Here is a 23,849-nt window from a genome sequence, read left to right on the forward strand (position 1 = left end):
CGATGAACCGAATATCACAAATATTCATCCATCGGATGCTTGGGCAACTTGGAGGATGGAACTAGCCAACCAAATGTTCGATGAATGGCAAGCATCTAGAAATTAGTTAGGTTTAGGGACAAATTCAGTTTGAATTGATTTGTTGATGTTTTTTTATGTATAAACTTTGTGAAACTTTGGTGGTCTTTATGAAACTTTATGAAACTTTGTTGAATTATAATGTAATTATCTTTTCATTAAGCATGTGTTATAAATTTAAATTTAGTATTGAACTACCGATATAATATTATAAAATGTTCACCCAACAATTAAATGATATTCAAAATAGTAAATAATGTTAATTTGTTTTTTTTTTTAAGAACAATATGTCAGGTGTTCCACCAACGGGTGCTTCTTCTCAAGCTTCTCGAGGAAGCAAAAGAAAATGGGTTCCAGTGGAGGATGCAGCCTTGGTTTCTTGCATGGTGGATTTGCACAATGTAGGAACATTTAATGCTGATACCGGGTTCAAAGCCGGTTATTTGAACGAGCTAGAGAAAATGCTAGAAAAGGCTTTACCAAGAGCAATGTTGAAGGCGAAACCAAATATTGAATCTCGGATTAGGTGCCTAAAAAGGGAATGGTCAGTCGTCTACGACATGCTTAATGGCCAAAACAACAGTGGTTTTGGTTGGGACGAGCATAGGCAGCTCGTTGTTGCTAAAGATGGAGTTTGGGAATCCTATGTAAAGGTAAAATGTATTTCAAGTATTTATTTGTTTTTTTACAAAACTTATAACTAATATGATTTCCTCATTTTTTTTAGAGTCACAAAGAAGCCTCTCAGTTCAGACATCGTTCTTTCCCTTACTACAACCAGCTTACTGCCATATACGCAAGAGATCGGGCGACTGGGAAAGACGCTCAAACAGCTGCTGATGTTCTTGAAGAAATACATGCTGAGGATGATCGTACTACAGATATGAATGAAGAGAGAAACACATTCTATGACTGCGAAGCTGACGTCTCTTTAGATGACATGGATGTTTCCGGTATAGATCCGCGAGGAGATAGAGATCACGGGGGTTCCTCATCTTCAAACAAGAGAAAAAAGAAATATGATGCTCGTGATAATGTGTATGCTTCATTTGAGGAGGCTGCCACCTTGTTGGGGGGAAAAATCCAGGCCGTTGGCGATCAAATCAGTAGGACTATGGCCTCCGAGGTGGTAGTTCAGCAGAAGTCTGAAGAAAAGATGGAAGAGAAAGCTTCAAATTTATATTCAGCCTTATGGTCAATTGAAGGTTTAACCGACGATCAGCGATATGATGCTTTGAGTAAAATTCCCGATCATCCAACTCAAATGATCGTTTTCTTCAGTTTACCTTCTGTTGCCCGATTGGAATGGGTCAGAAGATTTCTTTCTCACCATTAAATATCAATGTTCAAACTTTTTGATGTTGTAAAACTTTTGAACATATTGATTATGATGTACAATTTCATTTTCATCTAACTTTTTCTTAGTATAAGTTAATTATGTTTATGCAGAATATAATTTTCAAGTTATATATTTAATAATAATTATGTTAATTTATATTTTACAGTATCATATATTATGATTTGAGTAAATTAATATAAGAATATTAATTATTAAGAATTTTTTAAATTATATAGTTTAATTAAAATATATTTAATAATAATTATGTTAATTTATATTTTACAGTATCATATATTATGATTTGAGTAAATTAATATAAGAATATTAATTATTAAGAATTTTTTAAATTATATAGTTTAATTAAAATATATTTAATAATAATTATGTTAATTTATATTTTATAGTATCATATATTATGATTTGAGTAAATTAATATAAGAATATTAATTATTAAGAATTTTATTAAATTATATATTTTAATTAAAATATATTTAATAATAATTATGTTAATTTATATTTTACAGTATCATATATTATGATTTCAGTAAATTAATATAAGAATATTATCCAATTAAGAATTTCATTAAATTATATATTTTAATTAAAATATATTTAATAATAATTATGTTAATTTATATTTACAGTATCATATATTATGATTTCAGTAAATTAATATAAGAATATTAATTATTAAGAATTTTATTAAATTATATATTTTAATTAAAATATATTTAATAATAATTATGTTTAAATATGATTAAATTATTTATTATTGATAATAAAAATCTTATTATAATTTAAATAACAATAACAATAATCATTTACCAAAATAAATTTATGCTAAGGGTATTCTAGTCATTTTAGTTTTTTCTATTATGCTATTACACCTCTATTCCATTCAACCAAACACAAGATTACTATTACGCCTCTATTCCATTACATTCAACCAAACAGTGGATTAGCTATTACACCTCTAATCCAATACACCTTTAATCCCAATACACCTCTAATCCAATACGCCTCTAATCCAATACAGCGAACCAAACGTGCCCTGAGAGAAACATGAAAGGGTGGTTAATTCCCTTGTATTTTCTGTTATTTTCCCTCTTCTTTTCCTCTAATTCTTGTGCACTACCACTATCGTCGTGCCCTCATGACCAAAGTGCTGCCTTAAACCAATTCAGCAACTCCTTCTCCGTTGATTGCTCCTATTTCGACCCATGGGAAGCACACATGACTAAGGCAACCTCCTGGATGGAAGGGACAAATTGTTGTCTGTGGGATGGGGTTAATTGTGATCCGAAACAGGGAATGTGATTGCCCTTGATCTTAGCTTCAGCTGCCTTGTTGGTCCTCTCCAATCTAACAGCACCCTCTTCCTTCTATCCCATCTCCGTCAGCTTAATCTTGCTGGGAATACTTTCAACATGTCCCCGATGGCATCCCAGTTTGGCCAGTTGACTAGTTTGACCCATCTAAACATCTCTGGTTCAGGATTTAGTGGTAAAATCCCCCTTGCAATCTCACACCTTTCTGAACTGTTGTCCGGTAATTATGGTTTGATCTTTGAAGCGCATGTCTTTGAAAATGTCGAGAAAACCTTGACGCAACTAAGACACCTTCATCTCTCAAATATCGATATGTCTTCAGTTGTGCCTACCTCTTTCCGTAACATGTCTTCTGACATAACAACTCGTATCCTTGAGGAGAATGGACTTCAAGGAAAGTTCCCCGAAGATGTTTTCCACTTTCCATACCTGCAGAAGTTCCACTTTGCAATATTTCTTCGAGAATCCGGGCAGGAACAGGAACTAGAACTCAAGTTCTCAAAGACAAATTGGAGTGGTCCCCTGAAGTCATTGCAAGTCCGACGTGCATATTTGCAGGAACTACCTGATTCAATTGGCGATCTTAGATCTTTGGAGATATTGGATCTTCACCGTAGTAATTTAAAAGGGCGAATTCCAGCATCTCTCGGAAACCTCACATAACTTGAACATCTAGATCTTTCCTCTAATAACTTTGGTGGCCCTATTCCATGTTCAGTTTTCAACCTCACTCAAGTTCAGTTTCTAGATTTTTCTGGAAACAAGTTGGTGGGTTCCCTTCCATCAAAAGTGAGTGGGCTTTCACAACTTAGAATTCTACGCCTTCATCACAACTTTCTCAGTTACAGGGTACTATCCTGGTTGTTCACTCTTCCATCTTTAGTTCAGGTAAGGCTCAATAGTAACAAGCTGAACGGCAATTTTGAATTGGACAAACTTTCAGACGGCAGCAAACTTTATTGGAAATTGGCCAACCATGCTGCTGTTACATTTTGCGGTTGAAGTGCATGCAGCTTGATGACATGCTGCAGCACATATGGTTGCTGTAACAGCAAGGTTTCTCTTTAGTTTCTTTGTTGATTAAACTAGTTGAAAATGAACAAGTTGATGACAACTTGATGCATTAGGTGTTGAATGACTAGTTTAGGTGGCTTGTTTATGTGTACAAGCAATGTTTTAATAGTCCCAATGCTGATTAGTGGGGTTAGTTGACTATTTGATGATGTATTTGACTATAAATGTATGTTTTTCCTAGTTGAATGAATGAGCTGAATAGGCTATCAGCCATAAGCTCCCTTGCTGCACATTTGTGAGCAAGTAAAAATACTTCTTGCACCTTGCTTCATTGTTATGCTCTCTGTTCTCTTCTTTTGCTGCTGCCAAATGTTCCAACAAACTTGAGGTGCTCTCTCTCTCTCAGATAATGCTTTGTTATCATTCACCAGTGCAAGCAATGCCAATTACTCTTTGTCTAATCTTGCGAGATTAGAACTCTCTTCTTGCAACATCAGCGAATTTCCAAATTTTGTAAGGAATCTAGAAGGTTTGACCGATCTAGACCTTTCTTACAATAGAATTCATGTTATCGAGGCAGATATGTTTCTAAAGCTTAAAGGCCTTAAAGTCTTGGATCTTTCACACAACATTCCGCTGTCTGTGCGCGACAATAGCGAGGTTGATCTTGTTTTGCCCATTCTTAATAGTTTGTTGTTATCTTGTAATATAACAGAATTATCAAATTTCTTAACAACGCAAGAGAGTTTGGAAGTTTTAGACCTTTCAAACAACAACATTCAAGGCCAAATTACAGAACAAGAAAACAATTGGGGAAGCAACCTACTGACTCTTGATCTCTCTAACAATTTGTTGACAGCTCTAGAATATTATCCATGGAAGAGTATTCGAGTTCTTGTGCTTGGCTCTAACCTGCTAGAAGGGCCACTTCTAGCACCACCACCTTCCACGATGGTTTTCATAATCTCAAACAACAGATTAAATGGAGAAATTCCATCTTCGATATGCAATCCAGAGAGTTCGAATTTCATTGTTTATCTCGACTTGTCCTATAACAACTTGAGTGGAGCAATCTGAAAATGCCTGGGCTTCAGACAACTTTCAATTTCGGAGTTGCAGATGAATAATTTTCATGGAAACATCCCTGATTTTTGTGTTGAGAGAGATCCCAAGTTACGAATACTTAACCTCAACAACAATGATTTTGATGGGCCATTACCTAAATCCTTGGCCAATTGTCTTCGTTTAGAAGTGTTGAATCTTGGAAACAACATGATAAATGACACATTTCCACACTGGTTGGGAGATCTTCCTTGGCTACGAGTTCTTGTGTTGCAATCCAACTATTTTCATGGCCAGATAGCCCATTCTGCAAATGAGTCATATTTCTCGACTCTGCAAATTTTAGACCTCTCGCATAATAAGTTCTCTGGTTTTCTGCCAACAACATACTTCACAAATTTCAAAGGTACGATGTATTTGGCCAATGTTCCAATGGTTTATATAGGAGCTTCAGCTGACCAACACTATTACACTGAATCCTTGGTTGTCACAATGAAAGGTGTGGACATCATGCTTGAGGGAATTCTCATGGATATGTCGAGCAACAGATTCGAAGGAACAATTCCAGAAACAGTTGGAAACCTTATTTCTCTCGATGTGCTCAACTTCTCTCATAATCACTTAACTGGTCATATTCCTTCATCATTAGGGAATCTGGCAGCACTGGAGTCACTAGATCTCTCTTGCAACAAGCTTGTTGGGGAGATTCCTTCAGAGTTGACTGATCTGAATTTTCTCGAAGTGATAAACCTGTCAGAGAACCAGCTCGTTGGGCTCATACCTCAGGGAAAACAATTCAACACCTTTCTCAACGATTCCTACGTTGGCAATACAGGGTAGTGTGGGTTTCCCGTGTCAAAAAGCTGTGGCCGTGGTGATCCACCACCAGCAATTTTGGAAGAAGAGGAAGTTAATTCTGCATTTGGATTGGATTGGAAATTTGTAATGATGGGTTATGGATGTGGATTGGTTTTTGGATTTTCAGCTGGATACATCATGATGACAATTCGGAGACCAAAATGGCTTGTTGGGATGGTTCAACTAGCAGGGAACAGAGTTCTGAGGAGAATCAAGAAAAATCATTGAGGAAGATGGCATTTGAGATGTCAGATGTTTGCTCATCGATGGCTGGCTGGTTGAACACTTTTTTTATAGAATATCTCTCGCTTGCTCCCATTATTTTAGATTTAAGAGTTTATTTTATATTTGTATTATCTTGTTTTGTTTAGGTTTTTGTCCATGTGTTAAATGGAATTGAATGGAATGATGTTCTCTATATTAAAAACAGGAATTATCACCACTACATGGTATGGTAAGCATTCCTCGTAAACGTAAACATAAAGCAAATGGTATCTAAGAGTATATCATATTCAGAAACTGAAAACAGAACCACCAATTCCAAAACTAGTGAACTTAATCAATTTCCAAAACCCAGACCAGAACCCTCAAATTTCATAGCAGTAATGTGGTCCAACTTTTCTTTCATCTCATTATTCATGTTGTTCTTCCAATCCCCAACACTGCCACGCCTGAAATAAAACTTGTACTCAAAGCCTAACCAAGGATCAGCTCCATGTTTATTCACTTCCAGGTTTTTAAGCCTTTCCAGGCTGCATCTCCACAACACTTTGTCTACCTCTTCTTCCTTCTCAAAAGGCCTTCCAAGGAAACAAGCCATCCTCCTCGATTCCACCTTTGGGTCCTTCTTCATGTCTTCATATCTCAAGAAAAGTATCTTCTCAGGCCTCTTTATACTTTCTTTCCAATAACTTAAAACATGGTCATGGAATGGTCCAAAGGCATGAACCCCTCTGCAAAAGCTGTCAAAAGCTTCATTCATTGGCCATGGATCATTTCCATGGGTAGTAACCAAAGAGTTCAAAAAGTGCCACAATGACACAAACGTGTCCTTAGGGTGTCGAGTGATATACACGATCTTGCAAGTTGAGTTTTTAACAGATTCGGGTAACATAGGGTAAGGGACATGGGTTCGGAATAGTCTTGGAGAAGGCATATATGAGAGATCAGGGTTGGGATTTTCCTTGAAAAGCTGAAATTCCAGAGATGGCATTAGCTCATTAGGATGACGTTTGAGCAAAGGATCATTGTTATCATCATTCATGCAACCGATGGGATTCATTATTGTTGGGATGATAGCCTTGAGCCATGTGGTGCCTGTCTTCATAGAAGAAGTCAAAAATACATCAGTGTCTTTTGCTTGGAAGTTCAACCTGGCAGCCATGGCAGCAGGAAGATGAGAACTGGCATACCAGAAGCCTTCCCAGTTGTAAAGATCTGAACAACACCACGTTTCTTTTGGGAGTTCGCCGAACAAAGTAGAAAATGCAGATGGAAAGCTAGAGTACTCCATGGAAAGATCTTCCCAAAATATAACACCTGGTAGATATAGGAAAACTAACCAAGTACAAGAAATATAACAGCACTTTGCTTGAAACTAAGAGCTGATCCCAAGCAAAATTTATAATGAGAAAAAAAGGATAAAGGTAGGCAGCCCTAAGATCAGAGAAAGTCAATAAAACAAGTTAGCACTATATTTGTTTGAATAAATTATGAATATAGCAATTGTGACATGACAATGGTAGTCCCAGCTACACAAAAAAAAAGGCACTTTAAGAATAGATTCGTCCATTACTATATCTCAGTTGCAAACCTATGGCCAAACCTCAAATCTCTAAAGACGAATATGTCGGACATGTATATGTTCAGTTCTTTTTCTAAGTTTTCCATGTGTTCGTAAGATTCTTTTGAAGGTCAAATCCCATACCCATGTCCGAATATGCACCAAACATACGCGTTAGACTCGTATACTGAAAGAAAAAGGAAGAGTCAGAGACACATAGCTTATAAATCACTGAAGAAGCAACAAAAATTATTGTCTGTCTGTTGAACTTGTTGTACATGCCAGCCTGCAAATTTACAAAATAAATAGAACATATTGGAAGCCAATTACAGTAGAACTAATATTCACTAGAGTAAACATATCATGGAAAATATGTGGCTCACACTATGAACATTAGGTTAAAGTACAGAAGTTACTTAAGCCAAATACAAATAGTTGCAGAAGTTTAGGTGAAAAAATTACCACATCTTTAGGGTAACTTTTCATTTGAAGTTCAAAAAAGTAGCTGGAGAAGTTCAACAAATGGTGAATCCTAAGCGTTGCAAATAACTAGGATAAAACATATATATTGCATGCCCTAAAGTTTGATTCCTAATCTAGTTTCAGGCACATTTCTGGAATGATTCAAAATTAATTTTTAGGATTTACTTTTCATTTTAAGTTCAAAAAAGTAGCTCGAAAAGTTTGACAAATGGTGAACCCAACTTTAAAAGTAGAGTAGAGAGAAAATTAAAATGTTGCAAGAGATGTCAAAACAGAATTAGCTTTAAAATTGCTTTGTTATCCACTCTTTCTAATGACTTGCTTTTGCTAATATATTACACATAATGCTAGCATTATTATATGCTTTTATCATGACTGTTTACATGACGAACTTGATACATAAATAGTAGACACTATAAGAATTGGGAAATTCTTATGGATCCATGGTACCGGATGAAACAAGATCATTGTTCTTCAAGAGACTGTGAGGTTCAATAAACATGTCAGCGGATGGATGCACTCTGCTTCAGCATATAACAGTAAAATGAACATAAATATTGTCTTATTTTGCTCAGCATATGAAAATTACAAATTGTAATCAAGGAAAAGAAAAGTATCTTACAAATCATGAATAGCTGCTATCTCAAAAAATCATCATATTACAAAGCAGTCTCCCATGCCTATCAGTAAACTGGGTTTCTACCTCTAGCTGATGCCTTTAGCAGGTGTCCATCTCCGAGTATGAGCCTCCGTTAGGTGCATTATCTGGAGGTCCATATGGCATGGCGGAACCTCAGGCTGAAATAGCACTGATGGATGCATCATCTGTAATAGCTGCTCTTCTTGCAAAATAAAAAGGTCCAATCTCAGAGCATTTTTCCTTGGAAAATCTTAGTGAAGTATTGACTAAAGGGGAGAGGACGCCAATTAGAAAGGGAAGCAGCAAGCAGAGACAGATAAAGGACCTACAAGTATAAAAGGAACTGAAATGCTATTCACACGACTCATAAGTGCTAGCATGGATCCTATCATGGAAGAGCCATTTCACAGAAAGACTAAAAGTTCAGCTAATATTTGGCTAGGAATTAAATTGGGACATATAGAAAGTTATGAATGAAAAACGAAATGTCAGATTAAGGTTAGAAATTATCATAGTACATTGCATTTTACCCTTGTAGTGTGCAACAAGGAATTGAACATCCTCACTCAAACTATTGTTTTTATTAATAGGACAATCATGACTGAGTTATGGCAGCAGAGAATTAGCTTCCACTCCACCACATGACTGAGTCAGCAGTGGATTAGCCTCCACTCGAACACATGACTAAGTTATGTAAGAGGGTTGCACGTATAAACAACAAATCTCCTTGATGTTATAACTCATAAGAAGCATTCAAAATTTTGATGATTCAAAGACATACTGTCATGGTTTTTTTTTTAGATCAGAAACACCTTATTCAGAAACTTAGAGGTTGTCTGGGAAAGAGCTCTTAACATCTGACCATGAAAGCTATGCATTTAATTTAAGAAATTTCCTAATGATTCCCATCATCTCTCCACCTGGAAACCGCCCAAGACAGCCCCTTGCAGCTGCAATCTCGTTAAACTCAAAAACTGAATCACCACAAAATGCTTGAACTTGCTTGCATTTTCTCCCTTTTTCTAAACCAATGGCTTCATTTAGGTCTTCACCTGTCTTAACAGTAGGAAGAGGGAATGGATCAAGGGAAGTTTCCAAAACACTAGACTCCCCACCAACTGCACCCACAAAATCTTTCAACCGGCAAATTGTAAATGGAACTGGTTCGTAACTGTGATCTCCATATTCAACGGGTGTAGAATGGTCACCAGTGACACAAATAAAATATTGGAAGTCCCCAGTTGATTCTGCCTGCCACAGGAGCTTAGCCAGCTGTGCTATAGCTCGATCTACAGCTTCCAAACCTTTTACTTTGAAAACACTCGCCTTATCGTGCCCTGCATCATCTATTGCCTGAAATTTTGTAACAGAATGAAGTTGCATCACTTAATGATATGGAGAATATTATACATTGTGCAGAAGGCAAATATAAAAACAACGTAAAATATTTAAATCAGTACCCAAGATAAAATATTCACAAAGTTAAAAGATTTTTTCCCAGGCAATATTGCATAAAAGATCCTTAATCAGCTTTTTCACAAACAAGACTGTCTTAAGGTAGGATTAAACATAAGAGTATGCAAACTCTAGGAAAGAAAATGGGGAAATTGATACATGCTGATTCTGGCCCCAAAAGGTGGTCATCAACAAGCATTTGCTAAATACAGGAAATATTAACAAAGGCAAAAAACTAACGGATTGATAAGGTCATTACCTTAATGTGGAGAAATCCAAAATCATAACCATCTGATCTCCCAGGCTTGTGCTCATCCTCCCCTGGTACAAAGACACTAGGAGATGTTTGTAGAGGGGTAGAGAGTGCCTTAGCTATGGCAGTTGCCTTTGAAGTCAAAAGTGTTCGATAGTCTCCAGTTGCTCCAGGAGCTTCTAGGATATCAATATCAAGTGATAGGCCCAATCCTGCAATAATTTTTGTGGGAGCCACCATGCAAGGCCACAAGCCATGTTTCTTCTCGAATTGTGGAACCTATAAAGCATAGAGGAGGTAGTAGCATTTATTGGTATCTTACAATAGAAATGCAAGAAGTACATCAAATAGAAGAACAGAAAATAAAAACATTTTTTTCTCCCCATTCAAATAAGTAAAATGCATATATAATTGGGAAATTTCAGGACAACACACCTCAATTCGGATACCACAGCCTCTTAGAAGGACGATGTTAGCAACGCTTTTCCCTTCTGCTAGCCTTTTTGCATTCAAAGGGTGAGAAACCAGAATCTTTGATATCTCCCTGGATAACTCATTAACAACTGCAGCTGTGTGTCTTGCTTCATCAGTATCATCTAAAGCCTTGGCTTCCAGAAGCAAGCGGTTGTCCTTCAATGGGTCAGTTCCTGATATGTTTCCACTCAGTCTAGGTCCTTTAACAACAACTCCACATCGGTGCTCTGTTGCATACCTGTGAGAGATCTCAGCACCTTAGATATGTTACAACAGAAACTTAATGCTCCAAATCAATTCTCAAGAGAGTGCATAACCAAAATGACAATGTTAAAGTAAAAACCTTGTTGATTAAGCTGGAATTTTCTATATCCTGCAGAACTAAGTGAGCAAATATAACTACATAAACTGACAACTACAGCAATTAAAAACATCAGTACCTGACTCTTACTTCATACTCAGGAAGAGATGGGAGCTTCATTCTATCCAAGGCAGCACAAAGGATAGGCCCCTCTTCTTCAAAATGCCTGTCAGCTCTCCTACTTGTAACTATGCCAGTTTTCTCATCCAAGGTCGCAAAATTTGACTGGAGACAATTGAAATATTGGATTAGGTAACCATTTACAATAAAATATCAAGTTATGAAGAAAATTATGGAACTATAAAATGTTAACTTGTTGCGAAAAACAGCAGGAAGATCTTTAAGAAAATCGTTCCCCTAAAGTAAGTGATCAAGTGAGAAGCTAGATCATATCTGGTAAGGAGAAAGGCACTAAGTTTAATCATTTTTCAGAAAGATAAAAGAATATTAAAGTTTACAATCTCAGGCACGATTGTTAACCTAAGTTTAACATTAAATTAAAATGAAAAAACAGCTAATGACCAAAATTTTCCTCATTCATATCAAGCTAATATCTACATTAAACTCACAGCTAATATGTTATATTTGAGAATCATAAATCTGTTTGGATATTATCAAGATATCAACATAAGCCATGCTCAATAGACGGTCCACTACAGAAATAGTATCAGCAAACAGTGTAAGAACTACTGCAGACAATAAACAAAGGAAAAAGAACGAAACCAGAGCTAGAGCAGGTTACACACCTTGAATGCAATATCTCCAGGTGACATTGCCAACCCAGCCCCCATGGACTCAAATGCACCACGCCCTCGGTAATAGACTCTTGGGTCATAGCCCAACAATGAGAGGTGAGCCGTATCACTCCCACAACCCAAACCTACTTCCACAGGGTCCATAAGGCCATTAACTCCAGCTGATGCTATGGCATCCAAGTTTGGAACATCAGCAGCCTGCAGAGGAGTCTTATTCCCAAACCTTGGTATTGATACATCTCCTAATCCATCAATCAGCACAAATGCCACTCTTCTCTTTGGCTCTGCAGGACTGCCCATACTTACGTATATTTAACTTTAGGCCTTACTGAACAATACCTTACTTTAGAATGGTGAATCAAGTAACAAAGTTAGCAAAGCAGCCTGTTCCTGCAGCATGCGAAGATGATCCAATGCTTCAATAGCATAAAAAAAAAAAAGTTTTTAAGCACACTAAAATCCCAAAGAGAAATAAAGAAATTGACTTGGTCAAAGATATAGAAGTTTTTCATTGGCATAAATTTCAGTTAGAACATTGACCAAATAAAAAACTATATATATATATTGCAAAGTATATATATATATTGCAAAGTATAAATCCTGGCAATTCAATCTGTTTGATTAAAAATCTACCAAATAGTTTGAACTCACATGCTTACCTGCTTCCTATATTGAAAGACGAAAACATGCATTAATTTTTCTATAGGAAGTGAAATCATAAAATTTAAGACTAAATAGAATATGGGTATCTCCCCATTATAAACTCAGATCAAACAAAATTCAGAACAAAATCTAAGAAGATACGCAAAAAAAAAAAAATTCAACATGAACCAGTTAAGGATTGAATTAAAAGAAACCCAATAAGCAGACAAAAAAAAGGAAAATTTATTATTACCTGTAGAAAATTAACTTCAAGGGTGATTAATGTAAAAACCTTTTTCAGCTGAAAATAACGATAGAAGAGAAGAGGTGAAGGTCCAAAATCCTATGCAAATATGGGTTTACTTTTTTTCTTTTAATTATTTGTCTAAATTATTTACAAGAGAATCGGCAATTTTATTTAGGGGGTGGTGGAAAAGCAAGAACCCATTCGAACCGAAAAATATAAAAAAGCAAGAAGCCAGGTATTTAAATATATTCTCTTTTAGCAACGTGGGGTTTTTGGGGACCCGTGGTGAAACCAATCAATTTTATTAGTATTAAAAAAATTATAAAAAATAAAAATATATAAAAAATTGATCAATTAAATTTTTTTTCGATTCAATTTTGTTCCTACCAAATTACTTAGTTTAATTTTTTTCTTTAGACTCGTACTTTAAATAATTCTTGATCTAATCATTTTAATCAATCAATTTGATCCGACTCAAATAACCTTACAAAATTAATTGAGTAATTGGGTTGTCTTTTTCTTTCCTGCTTTCTTCTTAATTATTGTATTAAGTTGAATTTGATAATTAAATTTAAATGTTATCGTAGTTTGGTTATGTTTTATTTTGATCAAAATATGCTTTTAGTCCCATGTTTTTTAATTGTAGATTTTAAAATTTAGGTTTATTTATTAATGTTATTAAATTTGTTAGTGTAATATTTTGAAATATATTAATTTGGTAGTCATTAGATCTGATCATGGGTCGGGTCACTCATTCAGGCCCAAAGGTCTACTCGAAAAGTGAGAGGGTTTTGGTAAAAATATAAGCCCGAAAAATGAGTTTGAACAAAAAAATAAGACTCGTTCTCTAAATAAGTCGAGTCTCGGGTAAGATTTTTTGTCTAAATCCGACTCAACCTGAATCAACCTAAACCTTTTTTTTTTCCATTTCGTTGTTGTTTTGTTGTCATTTTACTATTATATTGTTACTATTTTGTTGTTATTGTTCGGATATTGTATAACTCTTATTTTATTGTTAATTTTGCTACTATCTTAGAGATATTTGTTTGTTAAGTTGCTACTAGAGGTGATCATGGGTTGGGCTACCCGGCCGAAATATAGGTTTGGGCAAAAAAACGAGGCTCATTTTCTAAACGGGCCAGGCCTCAGGTAAAAAAAATTTTGCCCTGGCCCGGCCCAAATTATATATTAAATATATATTTTTTAATCAAATATACTTTTTAACTTTCATGTTTCAATTTTTTCACTTTCATGTTTTTGATGCTATTTTGGTGTTGTAAAATTTAATATGGGCCGAGCTGGGTCGGGCTCGGGCTTAGCAAATTTCTTTCAGGCCGGGTTTGGATAAATTTTTAGGCCCATATTTCGGGTCGGGCCGGGCCTGGACCTATAAAATGGGCCTAAAATTTTATCTGGGCCCAACCCAAACTCGGCCCGGCCCATGATCACCTCTAGTTGCTACTATCTTTATGTTATTTAAGTATAAATAATTTTTTTAATATATTTTCAATTTGTTAGAAAACATTTATTTTAATGTTTTAGTGTATTTGATGTATTATATTTTTAAATTTAATAAATAAAAAAATAATCTAAAAAAATTAATACGGTCGGGTCAGGTCGGGCTTGAGTTTAACATTTTTAATCTAGGTCGAGCTTGGACAAAATTTTAGACTCATTTTTCAGGTCAATTAAAATCAAGCCTAGAAAACGGGTCTAAAATTTTGCATCAATCCAGCCCGACTTGGCCTATGATTAGGTCTAGTAGTCATTTAACAAAATAAATGATTTAACAAAAGAATTCTAATCATTCTAAGAATTAAAATTACATTTTTAAATAAAAAAGTAAATAAATTAAATTTCTTAAAATAAAAATAAAAAATTAAATTTTAAATGCACAAATAGTACGGAAATTTAAAATATATTTTAACCTTTATTTTAAAATTTTTATGAGATATATCACTTATGGTATGCAATTAACTTATTTGGATAAATTAGCCACTCAACTATGTACTTGTGACTATTTTTGTCCTCTAATTATTATTTTTTCAATTTAATTATTTAAATTTTTAAAATTAAAATTTTTAATTATTCTCCCGTTAGTTGTCATTAACTCAGTAGCGGAAGTCTAAAGTGTGTTTTTTATTAGCCTAATAATAAATTTAATCCTTTAATATTTACATATTCTATTAATTTGATCTTAAATCTAAAAAGTTCAATAAATTTAACCATCAAAATTTACAAAATTTGTCATTTTAGTTCTAATTATAAAAAAATATTTTTTTAAAAACCATTTCTTGATAAAAATATAAAAATGACTTAAAAATCTAATATTTATAAATAAAAATCAAAACATAATTATTAAAATTTTAAAAACACAAAAAAGAGAAAAAAAAATATATCAAATGACCTTAAATTTTTCCTTCAAGCAAATCTGGGTTTGCCTTAAACTCACCGATGAATCTCGTTAGATGTTGTTGATGGATGTTAGGCCAATAATTAGGTTTCCCCTTTAAAATAAACAATTCTCAACAACTCTCACCAAAACCCCAAAATCCAAAATGCAATAAATCAAAAACTTAATACATGGAAATTTACTCCAATTTTCATTATTCTTATTCCTAAAATTTATAATTAAGGATGCGTTTAGATGGGTGATGAGGTGCAGTACAATGCATTTAGCTTACTTTTATCTCAAGTTATAGTATCGTTACAGTATTTAATCTCACTGCTATCGTTATTTTTATACTAATCGCAAATAAACGTACCGTCCATCCAAACTCAACCTAAATCTCAATTCAAAATTACAACTAACAATAGTGGGAAAAAAACTCCCCATTTGCTGTAAAAGTAACTGAGATTCACATGGTTGTATAACTACAATAAAATAGAAACCAATCTAGAAAATTTTACTTCATATCCAGAAAAACTGAAGTCTTGTAAATACAGAAATATAAGAAAAACATCAAATATGAATTATTACCTAAAAAGAAAGCTAACCCAATTTTTCAAGTACCTTAAAATTGAGATTAAAGGAAGAAAGCATCAATAGACATTCTAAATTTTCAATAACTAAAATCATAAATTTTGTAAACATTGATTGTTAAATTTGTTGAAATTTTTAGATATAAGATCAAATTAATAGAATGTATAAACATTGGAGGGCTAATTTTATTATTAGGTTAATAAAAAGGGGTTAAATCACTGTTTGGGGCCTGGACTGGGCAACTATTCTTATATTGGGGTTTGAACTTTTTTTGTCTAGATTAGTCCCTAAACTTAGCAATTGCTCCTATATTGGGGCCTGAACTTAGCAATTATTCTCATATCAAAGTCTAAACTTTGGGTTTTTAAGGAATAGCTTGAACAAAAAAAAAACTTAAGCCCTAATGTCGGAATAATTGTCAAGTTCAGGCCTCAATATGAGAAAAGTTGTCAAATTCAAACTCCAAAAAGTGATATAACCTATAAAAAAAAGCCCACGTTAAACTTTCGTTACTAAGTTGATGAGAATTAATAGGAGAATGACTAAAATATTTAATTTCAAAAAATTTAGTAGTTAAGTTGAGAGAAATTGATAATTGAGTGACCAAAGAACCAAATGCATAATTGGATGACTATTCTTACAATTTACCCAATTTTTTTATAATTTTAGTGGAATATATGAAATCATTATTAAAAAAAAAAAGTCAAGTATTTTTAGTTGTACTAGTTGAAACGAAATGAATTAATCAAACTACAATTCATCTCACATTAATGTAATTTAATTATAGGTGAATGAAATAAAGTAATTGATTATTGAAGGTTATTAAATTATCCGTAAGTTCAACTTTTGTCACTTAATTTTAAAATTTTATAAAATAGTCTTTGAATTATTCAAAAGTTTTCATTTAAGTCATTAGATTGTGAAAATCGATGTTGTATGGCTTTCTCTATTTGCACCGCCTACAACAATAGAAAACTTCCATTCCCTTTTTCTTCTACAATTCATTTTTTCCATGAAACAACTTTAAATGCCATGAATCAACTAACCAAAATCCAAATAAATTTTTTATGTGATTTATGACACTGATTATCGAATTAACTTGAATCTAAAATATGTTCTTTTACTCGTCGATAGGTACCAATTCAATGTATCGATTTGTATTTATAATTGCTTGAATATATATTAATTTGTAAATCAAAAGTTGAGCTTTTCTTACTCTTTTTTCCTTCCTGCTTGACTCCCAAGTATGAGGTTTTATTCTTTCCCTTTCCCTTTCCCTTTTCCTTTTTTTTTCTTTTATCATCCTTTCTTAAGATTTTTTATTCTTTCATTGTAGAACCAAAGTAAGGAGGAGCCTTTTGGGTGTTAATTGTGTGTTCTTTCAGGTTTAGGTAAACCTGTAAAGTATATTTAATGTTTTGCTTTGGATGGTCAAAATTGTTTGGAGCTTTGATGTGTTGTAGCTAGTTTTCTCTAGTCTTTCGTTTTGATGTAATGAGTTTATGCATCTGTTAATTTTGGTCATTATGTAAGCAATTTATTATGAGTGCTACCACATTAAACGAGTTCTAGAAACTCAAGTCTACAAACGATGAAAAGATAAATCACGACTTTATAAGTCTAATTTCCGTTTTCCACATTTTTTTTAATGCATCCAAACTCTATCAACAATATAAGGTTAAGATAAACGTTGGGTTCCTTTTCCTCTTTTGTTTTAACTCTTTTTTTTTTAATTTATTTTCTCATAACTTATTGAGCTTTATTGCATCTAGCTTTTTGGTAAAAAATAATAATAAAACAACCTATTCATTTTCTTATAATATTCTTTAAATTGGATGTTCCTTTATCTATATTCGGACAAATTATTTTATTGACCCTTTCCACCCTATTATTTATGGTCTTTTTTAATTATTTAATGATATTTTAACAATTTTTTATGTCATTGAAACATAATTTTGCTATTTTTTTACCCTAAACTTTAAACTCTAAACTTGAACTTCGAATCCAGGTCTGAAACCAAACCTCGAACCTTTAATCCTAAACTCAAATCCTAAACCTAAACCCTTAAAAATTTTATATTTATAATTGTATAATTAATTTAAATATATTGTTATATTAGACCTGTCAAAGCCCGAAAAATAGGCTTGGACAAAAAATAAGTCCTGTTTAAAAAACGAGTCGAGCCTTAAGTAAGGCTTTTTTGGCTTGGGCTCAGCCTGAATTAGTAAAAAGACAAAAGAAAAATTGTTATTTTCATGTTATTTTGTTGTTATTTTCTTATTAATTTTTTCACTGTTTTGTTATCATTTCACTATTATGTTACTACTATTTTGTTGTTATTGTTTGAACATTATATAACTATTGTTTTACTGTTAATTTTGTCACTACTTTAGAGACATTTGCTTGTTAAGTTACACACATCTTAGTGTTATTTAAGTATAAATATTTTTAAATATATTTTTAATTTGTTGAGAAACATTTATTTTAATATTTTTAAGTATTTTTATGTATTATATTTTTAAAATTTTTATTTAAGAAATAATATAAAAAATTAATTCAGCTGAACTAGACAGGCTCAAGCAAAATTTTAAGCTTATTTTTTGGGTGGAGCTAAGCCCAAGCCTAGCAAACGAATCTAAAATTTTAACAAGACCCAACCCGGCCCATAGACAAATCTAATTTATATATTTATTTGGTAGTTATTATTTAATATTTTTAATTACTATTATTTAAAAAATATTATAATCAATTTTGTCTTTTCACTTTCTGTTACACTTATATAGGAATACATATTTTAGAATTACAATATTTAACCAATTTCAGACCATATTACTATTTTTTGATCCATTTTCACGTGTCGAAATTTTATTAGTAGATTAAAAAAATTATTTTCAATATTAAAGAAAAGACAACGCCCCCATAAATGTCGTTCTTTGTTCTCGGATCTCAGACGCGGACCGTGACGTCACAAGTTAGCCCGATAGAATAATATCCTTAGTTTCCCTTGAAAGAAAAAACAGAACAAAACAAAACAAAAAAAAAAACACTATCCCGATAAGCAGTAGCCACATGTATCCATCAACGTGGAAGCTAACCAAAGGCAAAACCTAAAATATAATCTGCGTGCCTATCATCTGCCCTCAGCCTCTCTTTGTAGACATTTTCTCCCCTGGTTAAATTCTGCTATTAGTCCCTCTACTTTGTAGAAGTTGTAAATTTAATTTTTATATTTTAATTGATCAATTTTAATCTCTATACTTTTTCTAAATTTGAAATTTCAATTTTGACCTAAAGAGTAGAAGTTAAATTTAATTACTAGACTTGTACTATGTGTACAGTTGTAGATTTAATTCATATTCTCCAATTCGATCATTCTAAGTCTTTATACATTTCAAATTTTGAAATTTTAGTTTTGACATAAATGAGCTCGTTAATCCATTAACTAAATTTTTAATGAGTAATATATATAAATAACAATCTCACATTGCATTATAGGTATGATAATATGTTTGACGCATCGGATTTTTGGAAGTAAAAAAACATAATTTAATAAGTTTAATAGTTATTGTTTTATGATGAGTGAAATATTAAATTTTGAAAAGTGTAGGATTAAAAAAGCCAAATTAAAGCATAGGGATTAAATACACAATTTTTATAAAGTATAGGGACTAGTAGCAGAATTTAACCTATAAAATATTTAAAATAATAAAAAAGGAAAATCTTTACCTTCTTCTTCTTAAAGCCTTAAGCTTGTTGCAGATTTTTCTAGGTTGTTTTCCTTTTTTGTTCTCTTTTTGCAGATTACACTCTCTATTTTCACTTTGCTTTTGCTAAATTTCATTGGATCCTCTCTTAAATTTCAAATTTGTAAAGAAATTAAAGAAGCCCCCCCGTTTTTTTCCTCTCAAAACCCAATTGATTTTAGAACCCTAATTTCACTTTTTGTTCTTATTTGAAGCTCAAAAGATACAAATTTTAAAGTTTTCTTTTGGAAAAAAAATTGGTTTTTTAAAGCTTGAATAGTTAATCTGCTGCTTTTTTCCTCTTAATTTTATAATTTTAAAGCTTTTACCTTGAAATTTCAGCTATACTGTAGCTGAATTTAATAACAAAAATAAAAAGGATTTAAAAAGTTTTATATTTGAATGTTTTTCATCAGCTGGGTTGATATGAAAGTTTAATTTTCGTAGGAATCCTTTGATTTAGTTTAACACATTCAAAGGCTACCATTTCTTTAAGCTTCAAGCTTAAAGTTTCAATATTTCTTAACTTAGGACGTTTTAAGCTTTTTGGGTCAATTCCTTATCCGTTTTTTAGCTCTTCAAAAGAACCAGATCTTAGTCTTTTTCTTATTTAGATTGGCTACTTAATGTCCGTAGAAAGGTCATTTGAAGCCTGGGAAGAGGTCCAACGCCGTGGCCAGGACCTTGCAGATCGGCTAGCTCAAGGTTTTACTGGCTTAATCCAATCCCATATCACCCCACCTTCGTTCCCATGGCCAAACCCTCCAAAATCCAAGCTTTTCGACCTCGAGTTCCCTTCCCAATCCTTTGTCAATAAGGATTTTGGGCTTCCCATTGACAAGTCTACCATGTTCGACATCGGTGATATCGGGAACAGGATTGGTCAAGTCGGGGCTGATTTCAGTGCCGGCTTAAATGGGTTGGTGCAGCAGTTCTTCAGGAGCTTGCCAATCCCCTTTCGTACTGAGGAGGGTGCTGTTTTGCCTGTTAGAGGTGATATGATCTTGAAAGTGCAGAAGGCTGAGGTGGGTGGCAATGATATGGAGGGTTTGGTCGGGTTTTCAGATCGGTCAAAGGATTTCGGGTTCCTCGAAAATGAGAGTGGTTCGGAGGGTTTGGTGGATGAAGAGCTTTCAGGTTTTAATTTGAAGTCTGCTGGATTGCTTGGGAGACCTCAGGTAAACAAACAAATAAAATGAGAATCTTTGACGATAGTTAGGAGCTTGAATTATGAATTTAATTGCTTGGGAGACCTCAGGTAAACAAACAAATAAAATGAGAATTTTTGACGATAGTTAGGAGCTTGAATTATGAATTTAATTTTTGTTAAATAAATTCTTGAACAAGTACTATTTGTGTTTGAAATTATATAAGTGGCAATTTTAATAGTTGGAAACAAGATGGGAAATTATCTATATTACATATTGATGCATAGGCTAATGTGTTCTTTGGTTGCAACATGTTTAGAGCTGATAGTAGACTGGTATTTAGTAGTATTTGGCTGTTGTTTGTGAAATTTAATAGGCATCTATTATCAGTTTTGCACGCATACCATGTGGTATGCGGCTATCTACAATAGTTCCTTTTGAATTTCTACATGTTCTAAGCAAGCAGTAAATGCTTTCGATAAAGGCATCTATTTCGCATAATGTTAGCTACCATAAGTTATGAATATATTTCTCCCTTTCATATGAATAGAATTGATGGGATAATAACTTTTGAATATATGTTGTTATTGATTTTTTTTCCCTATGGTTAATCTTTTGTTGGCAGCAGGGGACCATAAATATTACCTCGACATATGAGAGTAGAACACGAGATTTAGAAAGTTCTTTGGTTGCAAGGGGAGACCTATGGAGAGTAGAGGCATCAAATGGCAGTTCCACATCAGGGAGTGACAACTCTTTATTCCTTCTCCAGCTCGGACCAGTGCTCTTCGTTAGGGACACAACACTTCTTTTACCAGTTCATCTATCAAAGCAACATTTACTTTGGTACGGCTATGATAGGAAGGTATGGCAATAATTTCATGGAATAATTGTCGCTAGCTGTATTTTACATATACTAAATAGAAGCGTTTATGTTCTATGATAGGTAGTGAGTATATTGAAACCTGAAAGCAAATAGTATGACTTGAAAATTATGTTTTTATGTTTCTCCAAGTGTTATATTTTGTTCTTTGCTGATAAGTTCTTCAATTGCAGAACGGAATGCATTCTCTTTGTCCAGCAGTATGGTCAAAGCATAGGAGGTGGCTATTAATGTCAATGCTCTGTCTTAATCCTTTAGCTTGTGTAAGTTGGTAGTGGTTGAATCCATTTATGCAGTGTTTGTGCTTCTGTTTCAACTATCCGAATTTCCAAAATACCTGTGTTTTCCCTAGTTTTTCTCGTTTAGATTGTTGCTTTAAATTGCATTTCATCTAAGGAATGTTCTCCCTGTACACTTCCTGCAAACTAAAGACCCTTTTTTTTTAAATCAAGCACTCAAGTCTTATTTTCTTTCTGAACGTAATCTTCATAGTAAATAGTGGACTGTGCTGATTAGCGGAATAAGCAACAGGACTTCAGCTCTTTGTACTAAATATTCGAGAAAGATTTATATTCTTGGGGTGATTTTTCTAACACAACCATTCTCTTCTTTCTCGACTCTTCCTTCTTTTATGCAGTCATTTGTAGATTTGCAATTTCCAAATGGACAGTTTACATATGTATCTGGTGAAGGGCTGACGACAAGTGCTTTCTTACCTATTTGTGGGGGACTTCTTCAGGCACAGGGCCAATATCCTGGAGAAATGAGATATAGCTTCTCTTGCAAGGTCAGTTCCTGAGCGTTTACTAGTCTAAGAGGCAGCAACTCCGGCTTTAGGATTTATTATTCCCTTTTTGCTGCCTTTTTCGAGTGCTGAATTTATTGTTTTGATACTTTGTCAGAATAAGTGGGGAACACGTGTCACCCCAATGGTGCAATGGCCTGACAAATCATTTACGCTGGGTCTTTCACAAGAGCTGGCTTGGAAGCAATCAGGGCTCATGATGAGGCCGTCCGTTCAATTTAGGTAAGCTTCTACTAATTTGCCTTGATATGCACAGGTTTAGAGATTGTAAATGAAAGCCTCTTCCTGCACTAAGTCATGTTAAGGAATGTTTTTATGTTTCATACACTGCCTTTGAATCCGTTTATATTGACATGAATGCCCTTTTAAGTTTGTGTTTTTCATTTGCATCCTGCATGGTATTCACTAGTTAGTTTCTACATTTGTGATCAGCTTGTTTCCAACATTTGGTGGAAGTAATCCGGGGTTGCGGACGGAAGTTATTCACACAGTGAAGGAGGATCTCAATCTGATTTGTGGTTGTGCTGTGGTGGCACATCCTTCCGCATTTGCATCAATATCAGTAAGTTATCCTATTGCAACATCTTCTTCAAAGGTCATTTCATATGCCAAGTTTGTCAGATTTGTAAAAATATGAAAACTGGGAATCCTTAAGCTTTTCTTGAGATTTGAACCTTCATCCTTATTGAAGTTTTTGGAGGTGTCTTATACTTGTTTCCTGTCTACCAATCATGCAGTTTGGGCGCTCTAAGTGGAACGGAAATGTCGGGAAGTCAGGGATAGTAGTAAGAGTAGACACGCCTCTTTCCAGTGTTGGCCGCCCATCTTTTTCTGTTCAGATAAACAACGTTATCGAGTTCTGATTTTTTGGCATCCAACACCTGCTGTTAAATTGTATAGATACAATTGCAGATAAATAAACAATACCACGTGTGAATACCCAAATGCTACTTGTGTTAACTACATTAATCTCTGATCCAGCTTTGGAGATTCATGCTCTTCTTTTCTTCCTTTTGTTTCTAATCTTTTTATCTTACTTCTTTTTCCTGATTTTTTTTTACATGTCAGGTCAACAATTTTGGCTTATGTTTCAGTTAAAACAAGTCTTTGTAATAATTTCTCCTATGCTTAAACAAATTCTTGGGTCTATGTATTTATGTTACTTGGACTCGGGTTTCGGACATGGTCATGTGTATAATATGTGTATGCTCACTTTAGGGTCCTAGAAAGTTTAAACTGTTATATTCATATCTTAATATGTGTCGGACATCGGTGGTGATAAAAGACTGCCGGTTTTAAAGGGAAACATGGATATTTTCAGTAATATATATTTATGTTTAATATAGGAAGTAGTTCTAATAATCAATTAGAAGAAATTTCGAATCCTGAAAAACAGGATATTAAATTAGAAAATTTAATCGGAGAAGAAAAAGACTTTTCTGATGAAATGATAGAAAAGATTAATAAAAATCATATTTCTAAAGAAGAAATATATAAGATCTCTAAGTTTAAAAT

The 23,849-nt window shown here is 33.6% G+C and overlaps 5 protein-coding genes across 9 annotated transcripts; 3 read left to right on the forward strand and 2 right to left on the reverse strand.

The window, feature by feature from the left end:
• Positions 1 to 1,018: 1,018 nt before the first annotated feature.
• LOC107934666 (receptor-like protein 6) lies at positions 1,019 to 4,836 on the forward strand. Its single transcript, XM_041086307.1, has 5 exons — positions 1,019 to 1,031; positions 2,726 to 3,358; positions 3,464 to 3,633; positions 3,750 to 3,790; positions 4,191 to 4,836. The coding sequence occupies exons 1-5, from the start codon at positions 1,019 to 1,021 to the stop codon at positions 4,834 to 4,836; spliced, it is 1,503 nt and encodes a 500-aa protein (XP_040942241.1).
• A 42-nt stretch (positions 4,837 to 4,878) lies between these two features.
• On the forward strand, positions 4,879 to 6,069 carry LOC107934665 (receptor-like protein 18). Its single transcript, XM_016867146.1, has 3 exons — positions 4,879 to 5,657; positions 5,807 to 5,956; positions 6,051 to 6,069. The coding sequence occupies exons 1-3, from the start codon at positions 4,879 to 4,881 to the stop codon at positions 6,067 to 6,069; spliced, it is 948 nt and encodes a 315-aa protein (XP_016722635.1).
• A 169-nt stretch (positions 6,070 to 6,238) lies between these two features.
• On the reverse strand, positions 6,239 to 7,192 carry LOC107934664 (cytosolic sulfotransferase 12). Its single transcript, XM_016867145.1, has one exon. The coding sequence runs from the start codon at positions 7,190 to 7,192 to the stop codon at positions 6,239 to 6,241; it is 954 nt and encodes a 317-aa protein (XP_016722634.1).
• Positions 7,193 to 9,296: 2,104 nt separating this feature from the next.
• LOC107934683 (probable 2,3-bisphosphoglycerate-independent phosphoglycerate mutase) lies at positions 9,297 to 12,992 on the reverse strand. Of its 4 annotated transcripts, none has more exons than XM_016867162.2 (6): positions 12,779 to 12,992; positions 11,875 to 12,273; positions 11,208 to 11,353; positions 10,729 to 11,005; positions 10,300 to 10,572; positions 9,297 to 9,938 (listed from the first exon to the last, which is right to left on the reverse strand). In XM_016867162.2, exons 2-6 carry the CDS (start codon positions 12,181 to 12,183, stop codon positions 9,456 to 9,458), a joined length of 1,488 nt encoding a protein of 495 aa, XP_016722651.1. In that variant the 5' UTR covers positions 12,184 to 12,273; positions 12,779 to 12,992; the 3' UTR covers positions 9,297 to 9,455. The 4 variants fall into 4 exon arrangements, with proteins under 4 accessions (XP_016722651.1, XP_040942785.1, XP_016722654.1 ...); XM_041086851.1 differs by having other exon boundaries at positions 11,875 to 12,267; positions 12,779 to 12,984; XM_016867165.2 differs by having other exon boundaries at positions 11,875 to 12,299; positions 12,779 to 12,984.
• A 6,492-nt stretch (positions 12,993 to 19,484) lies between these two features.
• Positions 19,485 to 23,515, forward strand: LOC107952851 (uncharacterized). Of its 2 annotated transcripts, none has more exons than XM_016888049.2 (7): positions 19,485 to 20,676; positions 21,272 to 21,511; positions 21,703 to 21,792; positions 22,167 to 22,316; positions 22,432 to 22,556; positions 22,767 to 22,896; positions 23,072 to 23,515. In XM_016888049.2, exons 1-7 carry the CDS (start codon positions 20,125 to 20,127, stop codon positions 23,195 to 23,197), a joined length of 1,413 nt encoding a protein of 470 aa, XP_016743538.1. In that variant the 5' UTR covers positions 19,485 to 20,124; the 3' UTR covers positions 23,198 to 23,515. The 2 variants fall into 2 exon arrangements, with proteins under 2 accessions (XP_016743538.1, XP_016743539.1); XM_016888050.2 differs by having other exon boundaries at positions 19,499 to 20,676; positions 21,275 to 21,511.
• Positions 23,516 to 23,849: the final 334 nt, after the last annotated feature.

The sequence above is a fragment of the Gossypium hirsutum genome, chromosome D01, assembly GCF_007990345.1.
Source record: "Gossypium hirsutum isolate 1008001.06 chromosome D01, Gossypium_hirsutum_v2.1, whole genome shotgun sequence".
Classification (NCBI taxonomy): domain Eukaryota; kingdom Viridiplantae; phylum Streptophyta; class Magnoliopsida; order Malvales; family Malvaceae; genus Gossypium; species Gossypium hirsutum.

Coding starts and splice junctions, on each gene's coding strand:
- LOC107934666 (XM_041086307.1), top strand. Junction 3,634..3,749: donor CTCTTCCATCTTTAGTTCAG/GTAAGGCTCAAT, acceptor TTGCGGTTGAAG/TGCATGCAGCTTGATGACAT. Junction 3,791..4,190: donor CTGCAGCACATATGGTTGCT/GTAACAGCAAGG, acceptor ATCATTCACCAG/TGCAAGCAATGCCAATTACT.
- LOC107934665 (XM_016867146.1), top strand. CDS start 4,879: ATGAATAATTTTCATGGAAACATCCCTGATTTTTGTGTTGAGAGAGAT. Junction 5,658..5,806: donor TCCTACGTTGGCAATACAGG/GTAGTGTGGGTT, acceptor TTGGATTTTCAG/CTGGATACATCATGATGACA.
- LOC107934664 (XM_016867145.1), bottom strand. CDS start 7,192: ATGGAGTACTCTAGCTTTCCATCTGCATTTTCTACTTTGTTCGGCGAA.
- LOC107934683 (XM_016867162.2), bottom strand. CDS start 12,183: ATGGGCAGTCCTGCAGAGCCAAAGAGAAGAGTGGCATTTGTGCTGATT. Junction 11,006..11,207: donor GAGTATGAAGTAAGAGTCAG/GTACTGATGTTT, acceptor GATCTCTCACAG/GTATGCAACAGAGCACCGAT. Junction 9,939..10,299: donor TTGGATTTCTCCACATTAAG/GTAATGACCTTA, acceptor ACAAAATTTCAG/GCAATAGATGATGCAGGGCA.
- LOC107952851 (XM_016888049.2), top strand. CDS start 20,125: ATGTCCGTAGAAAGGTCATTTGAAGCCTGGGAAGAGGTCCAACGCCGT. Junction 20,677..21,271: donor GATTGCTTGGGAGACCTCAG/GTAAACAAACAA, acceptor TTTTGTTGGCAG/CAGGGGACCATAAATATTAC. Junction 21,793..22,166: donor GTCTTAATCCTTTAGCTTGT/GTAAGTTGGTAG, acceptor TCTTTTATGCAG/TCATTTGTAGATTTGCAATT.